Source organism: Centruroides sculpturatus, unplaced genomic scaffold (assembly GCF_000671375.1).
Source record: "Centruroides sculpturatus isolate CEXI.00-Female unplaced genomic scaffold, Cexi_2.0 scaffold111, whole genome shotgun sequence".
Classification (NCBI taxonomy): domain Eukaryota; kingdom Metazoa; phylum Arthropoda; class Arachnida; order Scorpiones; family Buthidae; genus Centruroides; species Centruroides sculpturatus.
The window spans coordinates 33964-60130 of NW_019384655.1; the positions used below are offsets into that span (position 1 = coordinate 33964).

Sequence of the window (26167 nt, forward strand, 5' to 3'; positions counted from 1 at the left end):
GAGCAATATGGACAGTACACAGTATTTTCAGACACATATGTATGAATCAAATTTATTAAATTCATACATAACATGTATGAATATAATATTTACATAAAAACTTTTATTTTACTTAATTTATATAAGTTTTAATATTTTAGAAAGTAGAACAAGTGGAGCTGTTATTTTCAACTACAATAGTTTGACTATTGTAATTGAAAATAGCACAATAAACAAATATAAAATTTAATTAGTCTTTTGTATTATTGACAGAAATCGAATCAATATTCTATACAAAAGCATTCATTAAAGCGATATTGCGTAAACACTTTTATTGTCGATATTATCAGTTAAAACATATTTAAGTAAATTCAAATATGGGTGGATAATATTTTTCAGAAAATAAGTAAACAATAGAAGTGAAAACTATTAGTAAATACTTTGTTCTTTCAATGTGTCTGTGGAAAATGAGATATAATAGTCTGGAGGATATAACAGAAATTTTAATTATATGTAGTAATTTCACTTTAAAAAGAATTACAAAGGAAACTAAAAGTGCAATATATACACCACTTTACAATCATGCAATATATACACCACTTTACACTTTACATATGTGCTTTATATACACCACTTTACAATTGTAACCACAATTTTGAATAATCTTCTACATATAGAAACAGAGAAGAGCTCCAAATAAAAATCGACATAGGTAATAGCAGAACAATACCTATATTATTGTTATTCCGGTGATGTGTGAAAAACAGAGATGTGCAGAGATTCTAAAGAGCCGGGTATACCACCTTCTACTTTCTCCACACATCTTGGACTCAGGATCAAATCCATACCAGCCTCCTCCTCTGAAATTTTTATGAGCGATCCCATCATAATATGTTGCAGTCCTGGCCACCCACATTGTAGGACTGCACAACTCCTACTAAAAATACAAAATTGCCATCTTGTCTATACAAAACGGCAATGGTTAATTATTGGATTAAAGAATTAAAACAAAGAAACAGGTCGAAGAGGGTTTCCAACAGAACTTCCTAAGAGAAATTGTCTCCTATTTAGGTGTTAAAACACCAAGTAAAAAGAAAATAAACTCTAGATCTGTTTACTAGTGTTTACTCATAGGCCATCTGGCTGTCATGCACAAAACCACAATCAACAATTAATGTTCAGTGGCCACTGAACAATTAATGTTCAGTGGCCACTGAACATTAACTGTAACTTATTTTTCAGTCTACTGAAAAATAAGTTACACACTTGAATATATTACTTGCAATTGAGTTGTAGTGATTCATTCTTCTCTTAAGAATGCAGAGGGACATGTTAAATTATGTTTCCTTTATGCGCCCTTTTGGGCTGCCAGGGAAGTAGCAAAAAACTCAGAAAATCTTGATACAGTTGTATATTTATCTTTATACAAAATTTGTATATAACTAATATTATATTTTATATTACTATGTTACTATACTTCTTGGACTACACTATCTAAGAATTGTTTACTACTATACTTACATAATAACAACACAAAGAACCAAACAATGCCTCTAAATTGCTAGAAGGTCTTCTCGTGTTTACCAAGAGAACTTTCGATAAGATGAACAATAAAACCATTGTTCGTTTTGTTTGATATATTGATTGGTAAATATTGAAAGACGTTTTATAGCATAAATTGTGTTAGCTTTTTCCTCTCCTAATTTTTATACTTGATTAAAAAAAAATGTTCTACAGTAAACAGAATTTATTATTTTTCTAAAAGGTAGAATTAACGAAGAAATAACGGAGGTAAGTTGCTCTAATTTTTAAGGCATTTCAAACTTCTTTTATTTTTGCTCCAGATAACTGCATGCGCTTTTAAAATGAACTTTCATAGACGTATTTTTGCTATTATTGTTTAAATTACAGTAATGAAAGTCTACATACAACCTCATTTTTAACAATTTTTCATAGCTGAAAAACATGTTTTTACATTAAAATTCAATTTTTGCATGTTATAATAATAATAAATATTAAGTTTTATGGAAGCTAAAGTAGTACTGTACCAACATCATGAGACCTCACTCCGTTAAAATAATGAATATTTTAATTGAGTGAGATATTTTATTGGTTATATTAAACAGAAGTTCTGACTTAATCAATAGTCTATGGAGAAAGAAATGTTTACCACTTATCACTATCAATTTCTATCTTAACACCTTATTTGAAAATAATGAACATACTTGCTATCAAGTGTTTAGAGTTGTTAAAATCTGATTATCTTATTGTAATACTTCATTTTTACGTAACTCTTCTTTAAGGAAAAAAAAAGCAGAATGCATGCAAAGTGCCAAAAATGCAATTCATAAACGTGGAGAAAATCACTTTTACTCCTGCTTCTGGGCAACAAATATGATTATCACTAAGAAATTTTTGAGGTTTCCTTGCCTCATTAACTTCATATTCACATTGTAGTGTTTACAATTTTGATGACATTGATTGTGGACGATTGAAGAGTTATAGTTTAATTACAGAAAAAAATGTTTTATAGTTGGTTACTTGTTAATTTAAAATAACAATAAAAAACTTGTCTTTAGGACAAATTTTTGAAGTATTTTGGTATAAAATTTCATCTACATTACATGTATACAAAATGTTTGTAGTCAAAGTAAGTGGTGAAAACGTCTTCGGCAGAGAGATAAACTCATAGCAGCATATGCAATTTGAATGTAAAATTACCAGCAATATCCAATATCCACTGAAGATAGTTGCAGGTTTGAGCCTCAAAAATAAGCTGGTCAGGAAGCTCCTAGGTTTAATTCATGCACGACACATAAATAGAAGCAATATACCCAAAGTAAGTTCTCGCATGAGGCATCATTTGGCGGATTTCACATGCATTGTGTTGCTGGATACCATTAAACCAAGCCAAAGTCCTTAAGTGTTATTACTTAAATTTGGTTTATTTGGTTACGGCAATGCGACACGTGGGCGATCTGCCGACAGGGGATGCAACCCCAGATGACATTTATAGGAAATTGGTCCTTATTTACGTAATACTAAGGTGAAGAAACTCCACTAGGCAAGATCGTTGGCGAAGCACAAACCCGCAACCAACTAATAGTGTTCAGTGGTTTTACCACTCGGTCACTAGTGCACTTTATACTGTACCAACTCTAACCTTTTACTTTCATATTATAAAGATGTAGCTCTAAGGAACAAATAACGCACTTTTTACATCCATAAAACTTAATTCTTTCAATATATTATATTCTGTTTTTGCAGTTGATTGTCATGTTTATATGGAAAATATTTTAATTTTCTGGTAAGAGAATTATCTCATTTTAATCAAAGCTAAAATACTGTAAAAAGATATATTCATTTTCAGTTACTATGTTTGGCATCTTCGGGATTCAATTACAAAATAACTAATGTATAAAATTAATATGTTAAAAGTTAATATTGATGTAATAAATTTCTTTTACATTTTTAGTTTTCAGTAAGTAATTTGTGTTTAATACAAAAATAATCTCTCTTATCCGTCATTCTGAAAATTAAAATTCAATACTTAATTCATAAAACAATTAAAAAAAACAAAGAAACAAATAAAACAATATCATATAGGGTATCCATGATGTAAAGTCATGTTCAAGAACATGGCAATAAAAACGATAGTGCATTCTAACTGCAATGTAATGCAGTTAGAATAGGTCTGACACACAGGTATAGACTGATATAGGTTAAGAATAACAATCAGAAGCTAATAAATTAGCACAAATTCTGTTTACATCCATCAGATATGACTGTTAAATGTTAATTTGTCATGTAAAGACAATGATTTCTTGTCCTTGTATTGCAAAGAAACATTCATCATTTCTGGTGATTTGTTATTTGTGTGCATATATAATACAGATATGTATAAATAAACTATTCATTTCACATAATTACATATTTACACAAATTTGAATACAAAAAAATTCAAAGTCCGTATGCACAGTGTTGTCTAAAAAGTATACAAATTCAAATAATTTTTTAAACGTAAACATGACTAACTTATGAACTATTGCTTCATTTCAAATATTAATTAGCGAATTAATTATTAAACATTGAATTTTGCAGATCATGAGTTCCTTCGTAATACAGATTCAACCCTCAAATCCGAAAATAACAGAAACCAGAATGAAAGCATGGTCCTCTCTACTGAAGAACCTCTCACTCTGTGGATTGAAATTGGATGAAAAAAAGTTACCCATTTACAAAATTATCATTTTGATAGTTTTAAAGTTATACATGTGTTTTATTATGTTTAAGGCTCATTACCTTATACTGAAAAATAAGTTTCCTGCAATATTATACATGTCGATTGTATTCTATACTGTATGCGTAATCATTACTTTTATTTCTTACTATCACTTTTACTTAAACAGACAAAAGTTGCTTTATCTCACAAATAAATTATTCGAAAATTACGAATTAAATTTAGATAGTGGAGTAAATTCGAAGCTACTTCTTTTAAAGATTATCATCATTTGGGTTAATTTCTTATTGCAAAACGTTTCTGTTATAATAAGTGTGATTAATGAAAGACGTCTCATAATGTGGAATGTAAATACTTTTTTCGGTACCAATTTAACTGGATACACATTGATTGTGTGTTCTTACCTGCATAGTTTCATATTTAATTTTATTCGTTTCGTTCCACATAACTTGTTTCTTCTTCTTTTTCTTGTTATATCTAACGAAGCAGAAAATTCATTTTATCACATTCAGTGCAGTATTTCTGATTTCTTGACTGTATCAAGTAAAATTCCAACAATGTATTTAGCTACACTCAAGATTGTAAAAGATATCGAGAAAATATACTCTCCAGTTTTGTTTCTATGGACAATTGTCATTGGGGGAATGATTACTTTTACATTTAGCGATTCGGTAAATTCAGGATTTCATTTTAAATCATTTCAATCTATACCAAACATTACAAGTTTTTCTTTGACACTATACTTATTTATTTCTATTTGTCTTTCTTCTTCAAGAATGAGATCTAATGCTAAACTATTATCATATAAAACTTATCAAGTATCTCTGACAAAAAAAAATAAAAACCTGAGAGATTATTATTTCCAGTTTTCTGTTAAGTGTTTGGAGCATTTACCGAAATTTACAGGTTGGGGGTTGTTTTCTATCGATCGTTCTCTACTTCTTACAATTGCAAGTGTTGCAATTACTTATACTCTAGTTATATATCAGTTAACGTATACTAAGTAATTTGTTTTCATTTTCTTGCATTGTTAAAATCCAATTTTCGTTTGTATACTTGTTTTCATTATGTGATGCACTATATACTAGAACTTTCATTTTAATCCAGAAATGTTTCATATAAGTGAAAAAGGCATGAAATTTTTTCAGCATCTATTGCAACTTTATTTACATTGTTATCATTGTTTATATTTATTTATTGTTGTTTTTATTAATTAAGCAATTCTTTCACTGAAGTTTTATTTGTGTATTATATTGTTAAACGGTATTATATTGTTAAACAGCATTATATATAAGTTATTTAATTTGTCATGTTGGTATCAAAACTTGTTTGAATGTTGCATTACATACAATATCACACGGCAATTTTAAGGTCAAAATGCCAAAACTTGCATTTGTGAACTATGTCGACTTTAAACCATTATTTATATGTCGTTGATAAGTACAGCAGCAAAGATGAACTAAGCATTCATTTCAAATTTAATTTATTAAGGATAATTTCTTCTAACCATGTGTAAATAAATAATATTCTAGTACTGTTTGAGATTCACCTACATTTTCAATGATAAGCTGGCTAAATGAATTTCAAAACTCTTAATGCTACATACTATATATAAAACAATGAATAAGTGAAATAGGAAATATTTCCAGACATCTTAGTCACATCCTGCATGAAATTGAGGCATTGATTACACATGGAAATGAGATTGATAATTTAGAATTTATTCTATGTATACACCAAAACTTTTAAACTCTGTCGTTGGTGCTCTAAACTCCAATCTGCACTCGAATCCAACTTCCCACATCAGTTAAATTTCCAGCACGCAGGTAGTTTACTTGGCAAAGTATTGTTTCAATAACAAACAATACAGATGTAGAGATACGAAGCTTATCAAACTGCATGGAGGCAAGTAATCGAGATCAAATCGAGAAATTAAGACGTATTTATTTAATGCATTTCGGTCCTCATTAGACCCTCCTCAACTGAAGTTAAAACTCGCTCACAAACAACCAATAGCATATAGACCAATAGTGGATATTAAAAATTATTTATTGTATAATTTGGAACAATTTAGAAAAAATAATTTAGAACCAGAAAAAGACTAATTTTACTGTTAATAGTATTGAAAAAACTTTTATGCAATATTACTAATGTTAATTTTACCCATATAATAGAATAACTTCCCTTTGATATTAAACATGTGTATCCATCCATCACAAAAGCAATGGCAAATAAAACATTGCGGGTACTCAATTTTCAAAAAGAATGGTTGAAGTTAATTATTTTTATTTTAAATAACTACAGTAAAGCATCTATTATCCGACCCCCGATTAACCGTCACATCAGTTAACCGACCGTTATAGTCGGCAAATTTCAAATGTCCACTAGTGGTGTGGTGCTACAATATTTGGCTATGTCTTGGCTACTTTAATATTATTTTTGTTAAATTTTTGCGTATTTTAGCTGGCAACATTGGTTCGACCATGAAAGGGAGGACAGTATTTAAACGAGACTTAATTTTCTAATTATAAGCGGTTGTTTGTTTCATGAGCAATAAAATAATTTTAAAATAATTTTTAACAATACAATAGCACCGATTATTATTTTTAAAAAAAAATTTTGTTAGGCTTAACATTGATGAAAATTCAACACAAAATAGGTTAATAGCGATATACTAATATACTAATTACATGGGAGATACTAATATACTATACTAATAATGTATTTTTTCATTCTTTTCGGTTATCCGATTTTTTCAGTTATCTGACCAACCCAAGTTCCCAATTGAGTCGGTTAATTGATGCTCTACTGTATTTCGCTCAGGATGAACAATTTTTTAAACAGAGATGGTATCTCGATTAGTCCACAATTAAGCCAAAAATTAGCTGAGATAACAACATTATCAAAACATCGAGCACCAGTTAATATCAATGGTATAATTTTCCTAAATAGATATGTGAATGATTGTTTTGTCATATTTGATGAAGAAAGTATAAAACCTGGTAAAATATTAGAATTAGTAAATAATTTACATATATATATTACTTTTGAGTTAGAAACAGTGTTTCTAGATGGAAAACTTACTAGATTGTGTAATTCCATTATAACTAATAAATGAAGCGTGCAATGCCATAACATTGTAAATGCTATTTTTTTCTCTAAATACGTTTTATTAAGAAAATTAATTTAAAACGCAATATTTTCTTCTACAAAAAAATACTGTGGCGACCTTGATGTTCTAAGTGGCTGTATTTTCAAGTTGAATTTATGTGCAAGCCATAACGTTTTAAACGCCAAAGTGCAACTCAGGTGAGTTTTGGCGCATGATACGTTATAGCTTATGTTTACATCATTTTATTATCCATAAATTTCTAGCATAGTGAGTTTTTTACCATTTTATTGTAAAATTGAAATGAATTCGTTGAAGTATGAAAAATCTAAAGAAAAGGAAATGTGCAGAAAAGTGGAAGGAGGACATTCGAAAGAAACAAAAAAAAGTGGCTTACAATACATTTCCCACATATCACCTGAGGAAGGATCCACCAACAATAATAAGTAAAAGACTTAATACTTCAAAAATATAGGCAAAAACTCCAGATTTACAGAAATGGATAGCCTGAAAAAGTCATTGTCTCTATATAACCAATAGATACGTTTCTTAAAAGTTTGTTAAATTTTTTCTTTGTTACAGTTGATGTGCAAATGTGCCTTCACTTGCAGAAACATAAGATTGGATTACCATCAGAAACTGTTCCAACAATATTATGTACTGATTGACTACAATAAGCAGCATGGCAATCTTCAAAGACTTGTTTATCCCCAGATGATAAAAAGGAGACGATATGGGAAGTATGGTCATCCTTCCGAAAGTAGAAGGCAAACACTCTAAATTATCATTTGCTTCTTCCCAGCAGAAATGAAGTAAGAGTTTGCTTTAACACTTTGTGTAATACATTTGAAATTATTGCAAAAAGGTTGCAAGTAGATTGAAAAAAATTTTGGAGGGAAAAATTGGAGGCTATCGATCAAAGAAGAGGTCAGTGCAAATTTATTGAAAAACAGCTGTTGATAGAAAACATAATTGAGCAGATTAGAAGTTTTCCAAGTGAAGAAAATCATTAAGCTCGAGCTAAAAGTGCAGATAAAATGTACTTATCATATGATCTCAATGTTAGCAGAATCTACAGTGTCTTACTTGAGAAATATTGTCAACAGTACTGTGGGAGCGAAGCCCCAGTTACTCTGCAATGGTACAATAAAATTTTCCTTACCAAGTTCAGCTCAATCTGTCATTTCGAAGACCTTGAATAAAAACTTGCTCAACTTGTGACCATCTTTGATATATGAGTAAAAGCCAGTGATACGTCAGCGAAATCAGATAAGGAATTACATCATCAAGAGCTGAAGTAACCACACAAAATATATCCAATGAAACAAAAATGAAAAAGATAAATATTGAAGTCCAAAACTGTAGGCCTAACAGTGGTGAAGCCAGGAAGCAGTCACTAGTAGATTATTGTCAGTTTTGTTTGACAGAAAGTTTACCTTAAGTTGCATTTTTAAATATTTTGGCAAATGGCATATTTTAAAAACTTCATTAAATTTAAAATTTAACTTTGAAAAAATAGCCACATCGTGTCACTTTTATAACAGATTTTAAAAAATTCTTTCCGGTGACCATATGACGTTCTAATATCCAATCGGAAATAATGACATAACGAGCCCGTTATTTAGAAACTGTTATCGCTCATCCACTAACGTACCAATTCATTTTTGTTTTATCAATGTAAAATTAATAGGATTCACTATTTTGTCCAAAAAAAATGCCTAGGGAAAGTGTAAGAATGAGGGTGCGACTATGCAGACACGAATCTAGTAGCGAGAGGTTGCCAGCGATATACTTGTCGCAAAGGAAAACCATACACCAGAAAGAAACAAGAAATCTTGTTAGCTCGTTCTAGCTCTCACAAATATCTGACAGTGTTTGATATTTATCGCGGCTCGCCTCTTCTCATATGCATTTTGTAACGGTAGTAGAAAATCATCAAATGAGATACTGGACTCAGTGTAAAAGATAATTTAATTATTATTATTTATTCTCATCCCGAAATATGGGATAAAAGTCTTCCCAATCACAATAATAGATATATTTTAACAACAAAATGAAATGAAATAGCTGAAGGTATGCAATCACATGGAAAGTATTTGTTTAGTAATGTAATATTTTTATAAAATGATAATTACCAGTTCCTATGTGAACATTTTATGTTAGATTTTGGGTGTAATAAATGAAAGCACGATTCATCATCAGACCCACATGCTCAACTCTGAAATGCTTTCCCATCTCAGCATGTAGGAACCCACATAGTGAGATGGGAAGGTAAGTGATTTCGAAACTACTGCAAGTAATTTGACATAAGAGTGAGATAATACCATGTGACCCCTTCAACATAATCAGAGTTATAACATGAAAAACACGACACTAAAGGTCCTGGCGAGGTGCAAACCGACAACAGAACTCCCAGTGTTTAAAGATCAGAACCACTTGGCCACTGGTGGGATGAGTTCCGTTTTGGATAAATTAGAAAAATGCCTCAAGCAATTTCAAAAGATATTCACAAATTAGTAGTTCAACATAGAAAATAAGGAAAAAAACAGTCAAAGACAGCAAAACTGTTTAAAATTAGTGCACAAACAGTTATTAAAATCTGTAAATAGAATATTGAAAGAGCAAAGATTTCACCGTAAAAAGTGGAAGGTCATGCACGATTCACTACTGAAAAGGAGGATTAGCATTTAAAACAGCATTGCCGAAGATAATCTGTTTATGTCTGCAAGGATACATCAGTCATAATTATCTTTACCTATTTCAATAAATACTTAACAGTTAAACAAAGGTATATACCATTTGAGTGTAAAATACCTAGACATTAAAAAGATACATTCATATAAATGTAAAGAACCTATAAATAAAACTTTATTAAGAATATTTTATTATATTATTAGACTAAGAGAATCTAATCTACCAAGGGAGAAGAGCTGCCCAGAAACAAAACTTAACAAATGCAAACATAATTGACCATTTAGGCTTTGCCTACCAACACCGTCATTGGATTGACGAACAGCAAAATGTCAAGTTTTTTTATGAAAAATTTTTTTTATATTGATGAAACTGGAGTTGTTTGGGTCCATCAGCCCTGAGCAGACAGACATAATAGTAAATACATATGCCCAATGCATAGAAGGGAAAGAATTTCAATAAGTAAGGTTCTATATGTTTGCTTTTCTTACTAATATAATAATTCTTACTTTGAATACATATTGAACCAATATTCGATGATAAATTTACATACTTGTGTCAAGAACTCTCAATGGTTTTTGAAGCGGTCGTAGGCCTATGCTTCATGTCCAGTCAGTTTTCACTTGGTGTGCAATAATCCACACTCTCAACTTTAGTTCCACTTATCAGATGGATAGTTTTTGCCAAATTATGATTAATTTAGATATAAGTTTTAGTTATCATAGAATCAGACAACATGGTTGAGGACTTATAGAAAACAATGCCCAATCAACTAAAAGATAGTAGGCCACTTGTGAAATTAATACAATAAAAATTTCTTCCATCATCTTTCGACAAATTTCATTCTAACTTCTGTAAGGGGTCGAAGTACAATTTCTCCACATTCTATGATTTTATCTCGTGGATCCATAGAGTATAAGCGGAAGTGACGTAAAATATTTGCAATGATGATTTTCTCTTCCATCATTGCAAACTTCTGACCTATAAAATGTTATTTCATTTAACCAAAATACTGGTCAAATATTGATAAAATAAGAATTCTTCTTTCTTTACTTACCAAGACAGTTTCTTGGTCCTGCAGAAAACGGGATGTATGCAAAATTATGTCTACTTTTGCAGTTTTCTGGAACAAAACGCTCTGGATTGAATATTTCAGGATCAGGAAATGTCTCTGGATCATGATGCATGGCAAAAATTTCGATTGTGATTAATGCCCCTCCGGGAATCTTCATATTTTCATCTTTAAAATTGTTGTAATTCAAATTGAAAATTTTTTAAACATAGAAACTAAACATAAAGTTAAATCTAAGTTTCAGCACGTCTTGTGAAAATTAAAATACAACCCTACTTAAACGAAAATCTGTTCTGTGGCTTCTGGCAATGATAGGAACTGAAGGATAAATTCTAAGCGATTCCTTAGAAAATATTTTTAAAAAAAACTTAATATATAACAAGTAACACACAACTTTAAAATAAAATATAACACCACCTTAAGAACACACTCAAGATATTTCAACTCTCTGATGTCTTTTGCAGTTATGTCTCTCTCTTTATCTTCACCGAAAACACGCAGAATCTCTTCGTATGCTCTATTTTGTATGTCTTGATACAAACCAAGATTGTAAAGAGCCCAATTTATAGCAGAAGCTGTAGTATCTTGACCCTATATTCAATATATATTTCATTACAAATTATATTTTGCCTATTATTTCTTAATTCATTTCTTGATTTTTGAAGTATATTATACCGCAAACATAAAAGTATCCACTTCCTCCCTAATATCTACTTCTGTTAAGCTTTTTTCTTTAAAATGGTAATATAGCAGGAGATCAAGAAATGCCATTCGCTTCTTACTTTTAAAATAAATATTTTCTTTCTCGCTTTGTATTTCTACTTCGTATGCAGTCTGTTGAAAAATCTTCTTTTTCTCTGTTATCACCTGTAGAGATAATCTCTGTCAAATTCAGAAAACTTGAAAATTTTTCAGTTGGAAGCTAATTACTTTTCTAGTGAAGTTGTGAACGATGTTCACCAATCGGTTGAATTCTCGTCCGGATGTTGTTAAGTTGAACACAAAATCAGACCATAACCATGGATACATCATTCTCCTGAAGATCAATTCTTGTATCCTATAAAAATGAAATCATAAACACTTGCAAAATATTAAAACAAAAAATACAGGCATACCTTGCAGAAAGCCACTCCAGTTAACATTTTTGTGGTAGAACATCTTTTATTTTAATGCCAAAATTATATAAAACTTAAAACTTCTCTCTCATTGCTATGTTTATCAGTCTGTTTTCACATAAAAACTTATTGACTATAACATTTTAACAAAGGGAAGCTTTAGATAAGTGTTATATTCGAACATAAACCAGACAATGGCAAAAACACAGAACATTGAAATCACGTGTTTGCTCTTCAAGTTAACTTATTTGGGTTTTCTTCCCACATCTAAAAGTTTCGTTTTGAAAATCGTCTGAGAGATCTCCCTTGGCAGATCGCACAAATGTATCATTGTATCAATTCATCCAACCAACCAACCATTCCAATACAATTAGTAAGACATCAAAATCGCATGTAAATGTTTTCATCACTATTAACGATTGAATCTTGGTTATTGCTTGATCAGGTCATGGCATCATATCAAGTTTCCTCTCTCAGTAAGCCACACAAATTATCAATTAAATCTACAATTTATAAATGTGACAAAGACATTTTAGAAAATGTTTGCAATTTATTTTTCTCTTTTTATTGTGAAATTTTATTTGCATGATTTTTCTTAGTGTCTTTATTACTATACGTTATTTTCCGTGCCATATCGTAAACATAATGTACAGTACTTGTTCTGTTACTGCATGTAAAGCAACTCTTAAATAACATAGTTAATAATTCTTTCATAAACAGAACGACTAATTTTAGTATTATACATTTTAACATGGTATATTATTGATTGATTGGTGGTATTGAACTGGAATTAATTATATAGGTTTTCCCATTTAAAATCAGGTTAAATAGATTCCCAGTTAATGTTTCTCGCAGAATGTGTGATTTTCAGAAATGAGTTATTTTAACCAAGGAATGCCTGTATAACATTATGAAAATTGACTTACTTTCCTATCGATTTAACATATTCAGACTCTTCATTTTGCTGAGCATTTATTTCTACACCCATTGCAGTTTCTATAATTTCAACATAACTCATCATTACAAACAATAAAAGCTCATTAAAACAATGGTAAAAACAATTTACCTCCAATAATGTCTAAGGTACATAACTTCATCAAAGGAAAAATATTCACAATTGAACTTTGAAAATGCTTCAGTTTATCAATTAAAAGAAAGGAATGTTTATTAAATACCGGGCAGAAATCTTCAAGTATTTTAAAGTGAAATGCTTGGGTTAACAGTTTTCTCCTGTTTTTCCATTTCTGTCCAGAGCTAGTTCAAAGATTTAATGACATTTGCATCTAATATCTTAGAAATACAGACAATCACTATTTCTCATACCTGATAATTAATCCGTTTCCTAACCAAGGTCGAAATATGTCACTAATTACATTGGCTTTCTCCAACAAAACATTGTTGTTTATGATCGTCTTTAATTAATAAACAGAATTCTATGTAAGGTACATGTAGAAATTTATAAAACAAAATCTCTACCTACCTCTACATGTTCTGGTTTAAATAGACGAACAATTGTTAATCCTCCTGTATTGTAAGCAAACAATCTCTCTCTATCGTACATACGACAATGAGCGTATACTAATTGAAACAGCCCTAGATAATTAAAATTTTCTCTTATCAACACATTCAAAATATTTCTCAATAAAAGGATTACTTACAGTGTCGAAAATTAAAATCCTTATTTTTCAACAAACACAAAATAAACATTTTCCATAATGGTGGAAGTCTAAGTATTGGTAAGTTGCATTGTTTTAATTGAGATGTCTCTCTCCAGGATTTAAATATCATAAAGAAAACTGAAGTTATAATTATTATAAATACTGCTGTAAACATCTTTGAGTGAAGACTAATACAAGACTGATCTTTACACTAGAATATAAATATTTGTCATTCAAAGTTAGATAATGCGATTGATAATACACAGACAAGTTATTTATCAGTTCATAAGTCAAAGTTTCTCTCTTATCATTCAACATTTTAAAATTATAATGTACTTTTTAAATGAAAAACATTATATTCTAAGTTAAAATAATTTTTAGACACAATTTTTGAATATTTTTCAAAAGAGTCATGTGTTAATATAATAAGTTATTCATAGACAACAGTTTATATTATATGTATAACCTTTAAACATTTTATCTCTTACACTGAAGATAAGGAAGTAGACTTACAATAATCAGAATTTAGTTTACTACTCTTAATTAATGTACTATATTTATATTCTATAATGTTGTGGTTAATCCGAGAACGGACTCTAATTCCCATGAGACAGGAATGTTCTACTGTGCAATAGACTAGTCTTAAACCAGTCCTAATTGCATGTATATTAAATTTTTCATAGTTTAAACAAAACTTTAATTTATATATGAATAATTGTTAACTATATCTACAACGACGAAGGCCAGAATCAGGAAATAGCTAAATATGTAATAAATAAAATTTATTTATATACTCAGTATATAATAAATTCAAGTTCAAGTTGTAAAATAATTCAGTAAAAATGATAATCCTAACGTGATCCACTTCCTTTAACTATACAAAATTAATGTTACTGTTTAAAACAGCGATTTTCATATACAGTGCAAGTCCTTATTCCTTATAATGTTTGCAAAAAAATCAATTTTCAGTGAAAACACTCAATATATTTGGTGCTTCTGTATGGCATATGATAAATAAGCAGATCAATGGTTTTCTAATTATGTACCATTAAAAAATGTCATCAGTTTTTAATTCAGCAAAAATGTAGCATTAATAGCATCATAAGCAGCAGTCACAGCATGTTGCTGCACGATACTTCACAATCATTTTTTGCTGAAGGAAGATAGATACTGTTACTTCTTTGCAAATTCCTGTTTTAGAAATCAGTCTTATTTTTAAAAATTAGAACGAAATAATTAAAGAAAGCATAGAAATTTAATCATCAGTATCTGCGATTTCAAATGAACCTGATAATTTTCAGTGACAAAAATAAACAGTTATGTTGAAGAAATAGTAATTCGTATTCTAAGGGTGTTTTTACGTCTCATCTCACCCACAAATTTATTTTTTTCTTGGAAATCATTAAATTAATAAACTCAAACTGAGAAATAGAAGAAAAGAAAGGTCTACCTCCTATTTCACCAACAAAACAGATATTACTAAGTACTGTGTATTTGGCTTCGTGCTAATCAAGAGTGATTCAGAGGTATTGGAGATAGGTTTGGTGTAAAGAAAAATCATGACTATGCAGTTTTTATAGACTTCTGTAAAAAATGTGTGGCGTAATTGACAATTATATTCAATGATCAACTTATAACTTGAAGAAAATAGTTCATAAATTTGAATAATTATGCACTGTTTCATTGCCTACAATAATTGGGTGTGTGGATGGAACTCACATGTACTGTACATGAAAACACCAAAGGAAATTAGTTAAGAGTTATTACAACAGAGAAAGAGCATTCTACCCTGTTGCAAATAATGTGTGGTAGTGAAATGCAAATTATTGATGCATTTGTTAATTAACTTGGTAGAGCTAATGATTCTTGTATTTGGTACCAAAGATCTATTTACAACATGTTTTTGAATGAATCTTCAACATATTAAAATTCACTATTATTTAAATTCAACATATCCATTGGATACATTTTTAATTGTGCCATATAAAGTTTATTGCAATCTCAGTGTTAAACATAACGCTTTAAACAGGAACACAGTTCTATCAGAGTTGTGATGGATCAAGCAATAGATTTATTAAAAAACTGCTTCCATCGATTAAAATACTTGATTATCAAAAATACTTGTTCAACATTTAAAAGTTGTAATGACTTCATGCATATTGAAAAATTTGTGCATTAATCAGAGATACAAATCACACATTCATCAATGATTACAATAATGAACTCTCTCTCATTAAACAAAATTTTCAAAATTTGAAAAAAGGTAACTAAATCAAGTTACTAGCACAGCATGCTGAGTTTTGACTGACATATAGCATCTAGCTTTAGCCACAAGAGCAAAGTGCTCGTCAATTAAACGAGCCCAGAATCTCAAATTAGCAGTGCTTCAAACTATCATTTATTTTAAATTGTGTAAACTGAAATCAATTAAGTTCATCATTAAAATAAAGGAAAAAGTTACTGAAAGATTAAAGAACAGTTTTCATACTACAAGAATAAGTGGTATCAATAATAAATACATGAAAATACTTTCACCCTCTGAGAGTACAGTGCAGAGTTATTGGTCGCATTAGATAAATAATGCGACCAATTTTTTCATAACACGACGATACACCATAGCTAGTTCTAACCTGCGGCACTAGGTGGCAAGGGATGTTAGCTTCAAAATTCATCCGGTCTCATTTATCTCTAAGTTGCTGGTAATGTAAAGTTTATTCCTGTGAATCCCGTTTTCAGTTTAATCTAACACAGCACAATGGATCATTTTATGAAGCAACATTATGCTATCAAATTTTGCATTAAACTTGGAAACTCCACCACCAAAACCTTTACATAAATTCAGACGGCCTTTAGGAGTGATTTCTTGTCCAAATCAAAGTTTTCCTGATGGCACAAGTCGTTCAAAAATGGCCTAGGTTAGGTTAGGTTAGTTAGGGTTTATTGGCGCAAGGGCCACATAGGCCAAGCTGCGCCATGTCAAACGGTAATACTATAAAATCTAATGAATAAATGTATATATATATGTGTAAAATATTAAATATAAATAAATAAATAAAATAATAAATAATAAAACCAATAACAAAAAGATATAACAGTACACATGTACATACTAACAAGTTTATATATATAAACAAATAAATAAATTTCTTTATAATAATTAGTGACTTTCAAAAAGTTCAATAATTTATCAAGATTTGGACTCTGGCCCAGAATCTGTTTAAAACTTGCATTTCCAAAATGCTGTCTACGAATCCTCTCAGAGGCAATGCAATTGCATAGTGTGTGTTTAACAATTACAGTAGACCCCCCTATAATGCTTAAATACGTTCCGTTATTCGAATTTTATGTTGTAGGAATCATTAAATACATGAGTCAATCACAGCCCAACACGTGTGAAGTTTACGGACTAAGGCTGTTTGAAAGGTTTTCTTCTATAAAATTAACAGATTCTAGACTAATTCCACTCAACATTTCCAAAACATGTATAATTTTTTGGAAATAATCCATATAAACTATGCTATAAACAAAAAATTGTAGGATTACTTACCGAGTGTGCACCTTTCGACTACACCGTTGCTCAAGCTTGTTTTCATCATGGAACAGCGCACGAAAAGCCGGCCGCTATTTCTAATAATGAATTTTTTGCAGAAAAATAACTTGACCTTTGGAGACATCATTAATATAAATAATTTTTATGGCCGTTGAATAAGAAATGTTTCTTTCACAAGAAATGTGTAAAATTAGAGCTGTATTAGAATAACGGTACCTAATTTACATACTGTACAGACAATAATAAACTCAACTTACTAGCCTAAACTCTCCGTAGCGTGGCGCTGGGTGGCGGAAAGTAGTTCGGCTGCTCATTCACTATTGGTCCAGATTCGACCAATCTTGTCGCGACAGGAGTCGGCAATGACGTTTTACGAGTCACTTTATACGAATACTGCTACAATTTTTTCGCTACGTTATAGGAATTTCTGTTATAGGAACCCACGTTATAGGGGGGGGTCGACTGCACAGTACAGTTGCAATGTTGGCATAATGGCTGGTCTTCACCCTTCAAAAGGTATTGAGTCAATCGAGTATACCCAATTCTTAAGCGAATAAGAATTACTTCAGATCTCCTCTCATACTGTTTATTACGTGTCAAATTTTCTATCATTGGTTTGATCTCATGTAGTTTATTGTGAATTTGTGCATTCCACATATTTTGTCATCTCTCTGCTAGTCGTTTTTTTAACTACTAGCTTCAAATCACTTCCTTCAATAGGCATTGCATGCTGTGAAAAACTAGCTGCCTTTGCAGCTGTGTCAGCTTCTTCATTCCCTCTTATACCAATGTGGCCTGGGACCCAACAAAATTTTATAGAGAGATTCCTCGTAAGATGACATATCAATTATGAATTTCAATCACTACAGAGTGAGAACTAGGTTCATACGAGATCAAAGCCTGAAATGCACTAACTGAGTCAGTGTAAATCACGCAGCAAACAATGACCTTTCCTATTTATATACTTCAGGGCTAAATAAATAGCCTGCAACTCTGCAGAAAAAACAAAAGAGTTTGGTGCTATTTGTTCTGCCACAATTTCATTTTGGCAAACAAAGGCTAAGCCAACATAGTTATCCAATTTCGATCAATCAGTGTATGTAAGAATTAAATTCCTATCACAATGTTAAATTTCTGCAAAGTGCTGTCTGTAGACGTAGTCTGGCGTGGTTTCCTTGAGAAACTGCTATAAGCTTAAGTCAACATCTAATACTCAGGTTGACCAAGGTGAAATACTATTAAACTCAACTTATGAGATGTTGCTTGTGTCCAGGTCAATCGTGCTGCTTACATTCTCCATTTTTATGTCGAATGTAGGGACACTACTTGTCCGAGCTGCAAATAATCTTTTCAACTGAAAGTCTATTCAGAGATTTCTGTTCGATGTAGTAAAAACGAGACAACTGTTCTATCCTGAAGGATAGTGTAATCTCATAAGCATCCACATACAAACTAAGGACAGGAGAAGTTCGAAATGCACCGGTGCACAAACGCAAAGCTTGATGGTAGATTAGATCCAGCATCCAAAGAGTAGACTCTCGCGCAGAGCCATAAACAATGCATTCGTAATCCAGCTTTGAGCGGACAAGGGCCCTATAAATCTTGAGCATAGAACATTTGTCTGCTCCCCAGGATGAGCAGCATAATACCTTTAAAAAATTCAAAGATTTTAAACATCTACTTTTCAGGTTGCGCAAGTGTGGCAAGAATGTCAGTTTTTGGTCAAAAGAAACACCCAAAAAACTGCATCATTCACCATTGGGATTTTATCCCCATTCAGGAAAATTTCTGGATCCAGGTGCAAACCACGCCTTCAACAAAAGTGGATGCATAAGGTCTTCTCTGCGTTAAGTGTAACGCTTGGACCAATCGTATATGAGATTTAGGGAGGTTTGTAGGAAAAAAAAGTGACGAGGTGCCATAATAAGACAGTGCAATAACAGAATTATTATATACATTTGGGAGGCCCTCCTTACCAACATACTAAATCCTTGCAACACCCCCACACTTGATTTGCCCCCTTTGTGAATCAGTTTGTATAATTCTCTAAACCAACATATCTAGCTCCGCAATTTGGAAATGCACAGCACATGCGCATTACAACCGCACGTGTTTTTGTTTGAAAACTACTTTATGTTCTACTGTTGCTTCCATTCCAAAACAGTAATAAACTTGGAACGATCAGTTATTTGTAATCAAAAAAAGGAATTTAACCGTTTTAACAGCCTGAAGAAGACGAAAATAATTAGCGTAGAAAGCGCTTGTCGGTCTGACGACAGTCATTGGTAATTAATGCCTGTATGATAAAAAGCTTTTTCTATTAAATAGTCGGCATGCTGTCCAATTTTGTATTATTGGGAGGTTTGTAGTTGTCTCTGGATAAAACTCATGTTACTAGACTGGCAGGAGATCTGAAACTCATCCACATATTTTCACACTAGCAGGAAGACAGCTATGCTATTAATTTTAATTAGGAACAGTGTCACACTCAAAATAGAGCCTTGAGAAACACCTACTTCTTGTGAGAAGAGCCTAGATAGTGTATTGCCCATCCTGACTTGAAATCTCCGATTCTGTAATAAGTTTTTCATAAAAATTGGCAGATTACCCCATAACCCGAATTCGTACAGATCACGGAGTATCCCATATCACCAACAGCGATCATAGGCCTTCTTTATATCAAAAAACACATACACTAAGCGCGGTCGTCTAACAAACGCTTCGCAAATAGATGTTTCAAAATTTACTAAGTTGTTCATGGTACTTCTGTTCCTACGAAATCCACTCTGATGTGGTGAGAAATAGTTCTTTTCCTCTAGGAAAAACATCAGGCGTCTGTTTACCATTCTCTCAAAGAGTTTACACATGCAACTTGTCAGAGAGATTGGTCTGTAATTAGAGGGATTCTTGTGGTCTTTACCTGGCTTGGAAATGGGAATAATGATCGATAGCCTCCAAGAGTCAGGAAAAGTATGTTCTGTCCATATTCTGTTAAACAGGCATAGGAGATTACAAGGAATTGTTTGACAGGGAATTGTTTGACAGATTTTTAATCATGCTGTAGTGGATTTTATCTGGACCTATAGCACTATTCCCAGAGCAAGAGATCGCTGAATTTAATTCAATTCTAGTGAATGGCACATTACATTCCTCATTAGATGAAGAATGAAAATTTAAATATTGTTTTTCACTTTTGGCTTTATAAACCGGAAAATTCCTTGGATACATAATATTGTTGGATGAAGACGAAAACGTTTCACCCAACAAATCACCGATACCATGCATATAGCTCACTATTGTGCCATTATTTTCTAGCATGGACAGAGAGTGAGAAGCATATTTCCCATTAATTTTGTGATTTTATCCCAGACTGTTTTAGAGCTGGTGGAAGATGTTATGCTAGAAACATACTTCCTCCAAGAATCCCTTTGGCTTTGCCTTCTTAATCTTCTGGCATTTACCATTGCTTTTTGAAAAGCTATCAAATTTGTAGCAATGGGGTATCTTCTAAAAATCCCCCATGCTTTCTTTTGTGCTTTAAATGCTACCTCGCAATTCTGGTTTCACCATGTTTTCAGATGCTTTGGGTATCTGGTTGATGTTTATCCCATTGTTCTTTCAGCTGCCTGAATAATACTGAAAGTGACAATTTCAACTGAATCATTGATATCAGCAATATTCACCATTTCCTCAGTGATGTCAGCCAAAGAAAAAAATGCAAGGCAATCGGCCATTTCACGTTTCCAGAATGATGAACAGGCTGTTTCACAGCTTTCTCTGCCTTGATATTTTAAAAATATTGGGAAGTGGTCACTAGTGAGTGGTGTAAAGTAGTGACCTTTTAGCGGAGTGGGGACAAAAGAGGCGCGACCTTGTCAATTGGACCCACGTGCGGTCGGGTAATACCACTTGTAAAGTATTGACTTGTAAACAAGGGTAAACAAAGGAAGCACCGGCTTTGTTAATTGGACCCACCTGCAGTCAGACGGTAATGGTAAGCAAACGAACGTAAACAAGTGGCGGACGTTTGTGTAAGCTTCACTCTCATTGGATGATGGCGGACCCGAGTGTAAGCTGTTCGGGCATAAAAAAGGGTTGTGATTGGTCGGAAGTTCCCGTTCCAAAATCCCTTAAATTGCGGGGCGAATGAGAGTCAAAGAAAGAAGGGCAAGAGACTGATACACTCTCAGGCACTTGGGAAGCCCGCTGAGCGTAAAGAAAGTGTGTTCTCCTCTGTTGATCTTCTCAGAGACGGGTTAGTGCTGAGACCGGACCGACCGTGCAGTTGAGCCGACTCCACAAGCTGACTGAGGTCTCTCCAAAGATTATTAGTTCCCAGACGCCAACCTGGCACGTGAATTCACCACGCATGGTCATCTTGTACATATACTATGTTTTCTAACTTGTACTTTCTACTACTGTAAATAAACTGTAAATATATTCAATTTGAGTGTGGAGGTATGCTTTCCAACGAACCTGATTCATTACATCGAGTCGTGAAACACAAGAAAACAACTCAACGAAACAAAGTTGGGAAGGAACAGCAATAAGATCTTCACTAGTGGATTACATCCAACTTCCCATGAAAATGCTGAAAACAGGTTTGAACTTGCTAATGATAGATCAACAGCAATGAATGCTCTTGTTGGGGCATGGAAGTATGTCACTTCTCTACTATTAAATAAATATAGTTGGCGATTGCCTATGGATGTTTCGATGGCTCTGCATCGGCGGTTGATGTCTGGACTGCCCCACATTGGGGTAAATTAAAGTATATGATGTCCTGTACAATACCAGGCAAGTGGCAAATGTATATGAAAATATCTGGCCATTAAAATCACCCAGTAAAAGCAATAGGTGTTCAACTAATGCATCCAATTCATCCTCATTGACTCTGACATCGGCTGGCAAGTAAATAGAACAAACTGTGACAGTTACTCCAATAGAAATTCTGACTGCCACAGCTTGCAAATCAGTTGTTATTTGTACCGGCAAGGATGGGATGTGATTTAAAACGACAATAGCCACACCTCCACTGGCATGGTTGTGGATATCATCATCCTTGCAGTAGAGATCGAATCTCTTAAAGAAATATTTTCTCCAGATTTTAGATGGGTTTCCTGGAGTGCCACACGGAGAGATGAGGTAGATGATGTCAAGTGTTTAATGTCAGAGAAGTTGTTGTGGAAACCACGACAGTTCCATTGGATTATTTTATAATCCGTAAAACTAAAGAGGGATACCTTCACGAAGAATGCTGCCTCAAACACGTAATGTGTTTGAGGCAGCATTCTTCGTGAAGGTATCCCTCTTTAGTTTTACGGCTGATTTCCTTTTGGAGGAGAGGTTGGTGGTGACACCTCCTTATTAGTCTCTTCATCAGAGAAGTCAGAGAACTCACTGATAGACTGAGCCTCTGATTTTTTTAGGTTTAGAGAGAGTTACTTTCACACACTGTTTGTTTAGTGGGTTCTTATTAGCCAAAAATTTTTAGAACCCATGTTTCTTGTCATTACCCCTATTTTAGGTAGGGGTGTTTTGGTCTTCTTGTTCTCCTTTTCTGCTGTTTGGTTAAATTCGAATCCATATTTAGACTAAATAATTCAGCTCCTAGTGACCCCACCCACCATAAGGCCCAACAAGGGGATGCCGTCACATGAGAGACTCCTACAGACTGTCACACCAGGGTTTCCCAGGAGCTATACCATCACAATGCAGTCAAAAATAGCACATCTCGCCTGACGAGTCTGCCCGGTCTGCATCAATCAGTTGACTCCAGGCCGAGGTCAAGGATGACTCAACGACCAGCCTATTGACTCAAACAGAGCCTGATTTGAGCCTCCCCTTTATCCAGAGCAGGGGCCAAAGCAGTGTGTTGGGGACGTTATGTTGCCCCTCAACTACCAGGATCCCCCTTTCTGGCATACGGGATACCACGCACAGCAAACACATGGGTGGGCATTCATATCCCAGGGATGGTAAAGAAGAATTACTAAACCATCTCTGGGAGGTATACTCACCACTGACAGGAACCCACATCAAGGGGACAATAATAATGAATACTGTTGAGACAATTTTTGATGAATAATTGTTTGTGAAAAATAAAATACAATTAAAATAAAAATTATATCAATTTATTTTAATTATTTACATTTCATTGCAATTACACCTCTATTTTCTATTTATTTATTTTACAAAATTCAAACATATTTAAAGATTTTTAAGATGAAAACTTTTCATATATTCCTTTAAGTACCACAGCCTGAGTAAAAAAGTAGATAAGCATCTGAAATAAAAGAAATATCACATTGATATTTGTTACTGTAACACTAAATGTGATAAAAATAGATTTAACAAAATTTCATTTTGGTCAGAATTTTTAATTCATCAGTAGTGATAAATTAAAAATCTGTAATAATAATATGAATTGAAACAGTTTTTATGAACTGTTTGTATGTAATGCAGATATGGAAACATTACATGATGTTAGATGGAAAGTATAAAAATTGTGTTATACAATTTATAAACATATGAACAGTTTTTTTTAATGAATTATGATGCAAAGTCATGAACGGGAGAGTCTTGATAGTTTGAGTTGATCAGTTTGAGACAACCTCAAAGTATATGAAATATATATAATAAAAAGCAGTAATAAGTAAAAGCATTAAATAATGTTTATTTTATAATAATAAACTCAACATTAATTAATTAACACATCTATTATTATTATTATATTTTAAAAATAAATTGTGCTTATAGTATATGATGTCCTGTACAATACCAGGCAAGTGGCAAATGTATATGGAAATATCTGGCAACCATATTACTACTTAACAACACAATAAATTGAAAACCTACATTAGACCTTTTACTGAGCTTACATTTTCAGTGTAGAATGTCTCATCACATCATTTGATTTGAATTATCCAATATGTAATTTTTAAGTGTTCTATTTGAGTATGTGTACTGTGGCTTGAAGATGGTAATGCCCCGAAACATAATAAACCTTGAACTATTGAGACACTACTGTAATATATATTAAGAAATTTGTAAGATAGTTTATGTTGTTATAACAACATACAATACAAACCTTCAATATAAATAAGCGAGTGATAGGAAAGCAACCAAGATAATTTAAATTCATTTCTGATTGCTGATACTGATTCATCATATTGTAAATCTGAAACAATAAAATTAAACAATTACAATATTTTAAAATCTGAAAATTCTTAGATTTTTAAAATGTTACCATGTAAATATCCTCCTCACTCTCGCACTGAAAGTATCTGTCGTATAACATAGAGCAGATATCTATTTCCTGAGAGAGACAATATCAAAACGTATATTATTCATTTAAGTACTACCAAAATAGCAAAATTTACAAATTTAGTAGTAGTATACATAAATTAATATTTTTACAAATAACAAAGCATATTTTTCTACAACATCTACTTCATATTTTATATTAAAAGTTAAAATCTGTTTTGGAATTTTTATGCATTTTTGTATAGTTTTTTTTTATATGATATTGAATAATAAAATAATTATCTATAAAATAATGAAGTTGGTGTTATGGTAATAAAAGCATGCAATCCAAAAACAAAAGGATTTTCAACTTTTATGCAGTAAAGTAACATTCTGCATGGCAAACACAGTAAAATTATTACAGAACATTTTTCACAAAAATATTGAGCTGTATCAAAAAGTATACTAATTAAGTATAATGACAAATGTGCAACTTGAATTTTTATGGAAATAGTCTTTTGCCTAACACAGCCTTTCTTTTAATATCCATCACAGGTTTGACCAAGCCCATAATGGCACTCATTGTGGACCTGGCTGAGTGATAAAGGCTGAAGAACATTTCTAATTTTTTGCCTACCCAGATTAAGACTTAACACTTAACAGCAAGGATAGAAAGACAAAATCGTCATCAGGAAGGACTAGGATTGTGACAAGTTCCATCAAAAGTGAATATAATAAATTACCCATGAAAATTGTCTCAATGTACGATAACAAATTCCCTCTAAATTTAGTATTTGTAAAGAAAAAGTAGACCACATAAATGCTCTTCATAGATTTTGTAAAGTTTGTGCCACAGAGGTCCTGCAGTTTGTGTGAAATGAGATAAAGTTTGAACCTCACAAAAACTCTTTGAAAGAGTTAAAGCTGAAAGTAAAATATTTTGGAAAAAATAGTGACCAAACATCAAATTTGGGTCTTCCTCCATGACCCAGAGAACAAAAGGCAATCCATTGAATACCAACAAAATAAATCACCATGCTATTACTTAATGATAACTAATAGTAATCCCTCTAGTATAATTACTCATGTAATTGAAGTAAGGTAAGAAATACCAGAAATTATACACACTCATTAAGGCTGACAGATTTAAAGGACATCTTGCAGTGTCAGCTTTGATGACAAATTTCTAATTCTGATAACATTGAACGACTGAAACAATATCTGTATTTACAATAAACCAATTCAGCTGTATTTTCAAAATTTAATATTTCTACAGTATTTAATTCTTTATAGTATTTCATTTTGAAATTAAAAACTATTACTTACGCTTGCTGATAGATTTGACAAATAATATAAATAACTTGAACCAATACAAATAATAATAATGTTGAACATCCAGAGACTAAATTTCAATGTCTTTTCCATCTCGTAATTTAACAAAAGACTCTTTCCCAATGAAAATTCTTGACATATTACAATAATTACTATTACAGTGGTAAATTCATTTT

General features: G+C 32.0%; 1 protein-coding gene across 2 annotated transcripts; it reads right to left on the reverse strand.

Annotated features, from left to right (window-relative positions):
- Positions 1 to 10590: 10590 nt before the first annotated feature.
- LOC111626390 (cytochrome P450 4C1-like) lies at positions 10591 to 17271 on the reverse strand. Of its 2 annotated transcripts, XM_023369748.1 has the most exons (12): positions 13865 to 17271; positions 13687 to 13799; positions 13530 to 13618; positions 13382 to 13460; positions 13273 to 13297; positions 13133 to 13202; positions 12022 to 12148; positions 11767 to 11958; positions 11509 to 11682; positions 11368 to 11434; positions 11077 to 11259; positions 10591 to 11000 (listed from the first exon to the last, which is right to left on the reverse strand). In XM_023369748.1, the coding sequence occupies exons 1-12, from the start codon at positions 14037 to 14039 to the stop codon at positions 10843 to 10845; spliced, it is 1452 nt and encodes a 483-aa protein (XP_023225516.1). In that variant the 5' UTR covers positions 14040 to 17271; the 3' UTR covers positions 10591 to 10842. The 2 variants fall into 2 exon arrangements, with proteins under 2 accessions (XP_023225516.1, XP_023225515.1); XM_023369747.1 differs by having other exon boundaries at positions 13273 to 13460.
- Positions 17272 to 26167: the final 8896 nt, after the last annotated feature.

Bases quoted from the DNA above. Each gene is read 5' to 3' on its own strand.
- LOC111626390 (XM_023369747.1), bottom strand. From the start codon at position 14,039: ATGTTTACAGCAGTATTTATAATAATTATAACTTCAGTTTTCTTTATG. The intron at 13,461-13,529 runs GTATGAGAAATA...TCTTTGAACTAG, and splicing joins GGAAACGGATTAATTATCAG to CTCTGGACAGAAATGGAAAA. The intron at 11,001-11,076 runs GTAAGTAAAGAA...AACATTTTATAG, and splicing joins AGGACCAAGAAACTGTCTTG to GTCAGAAGTTTGCAATGATG.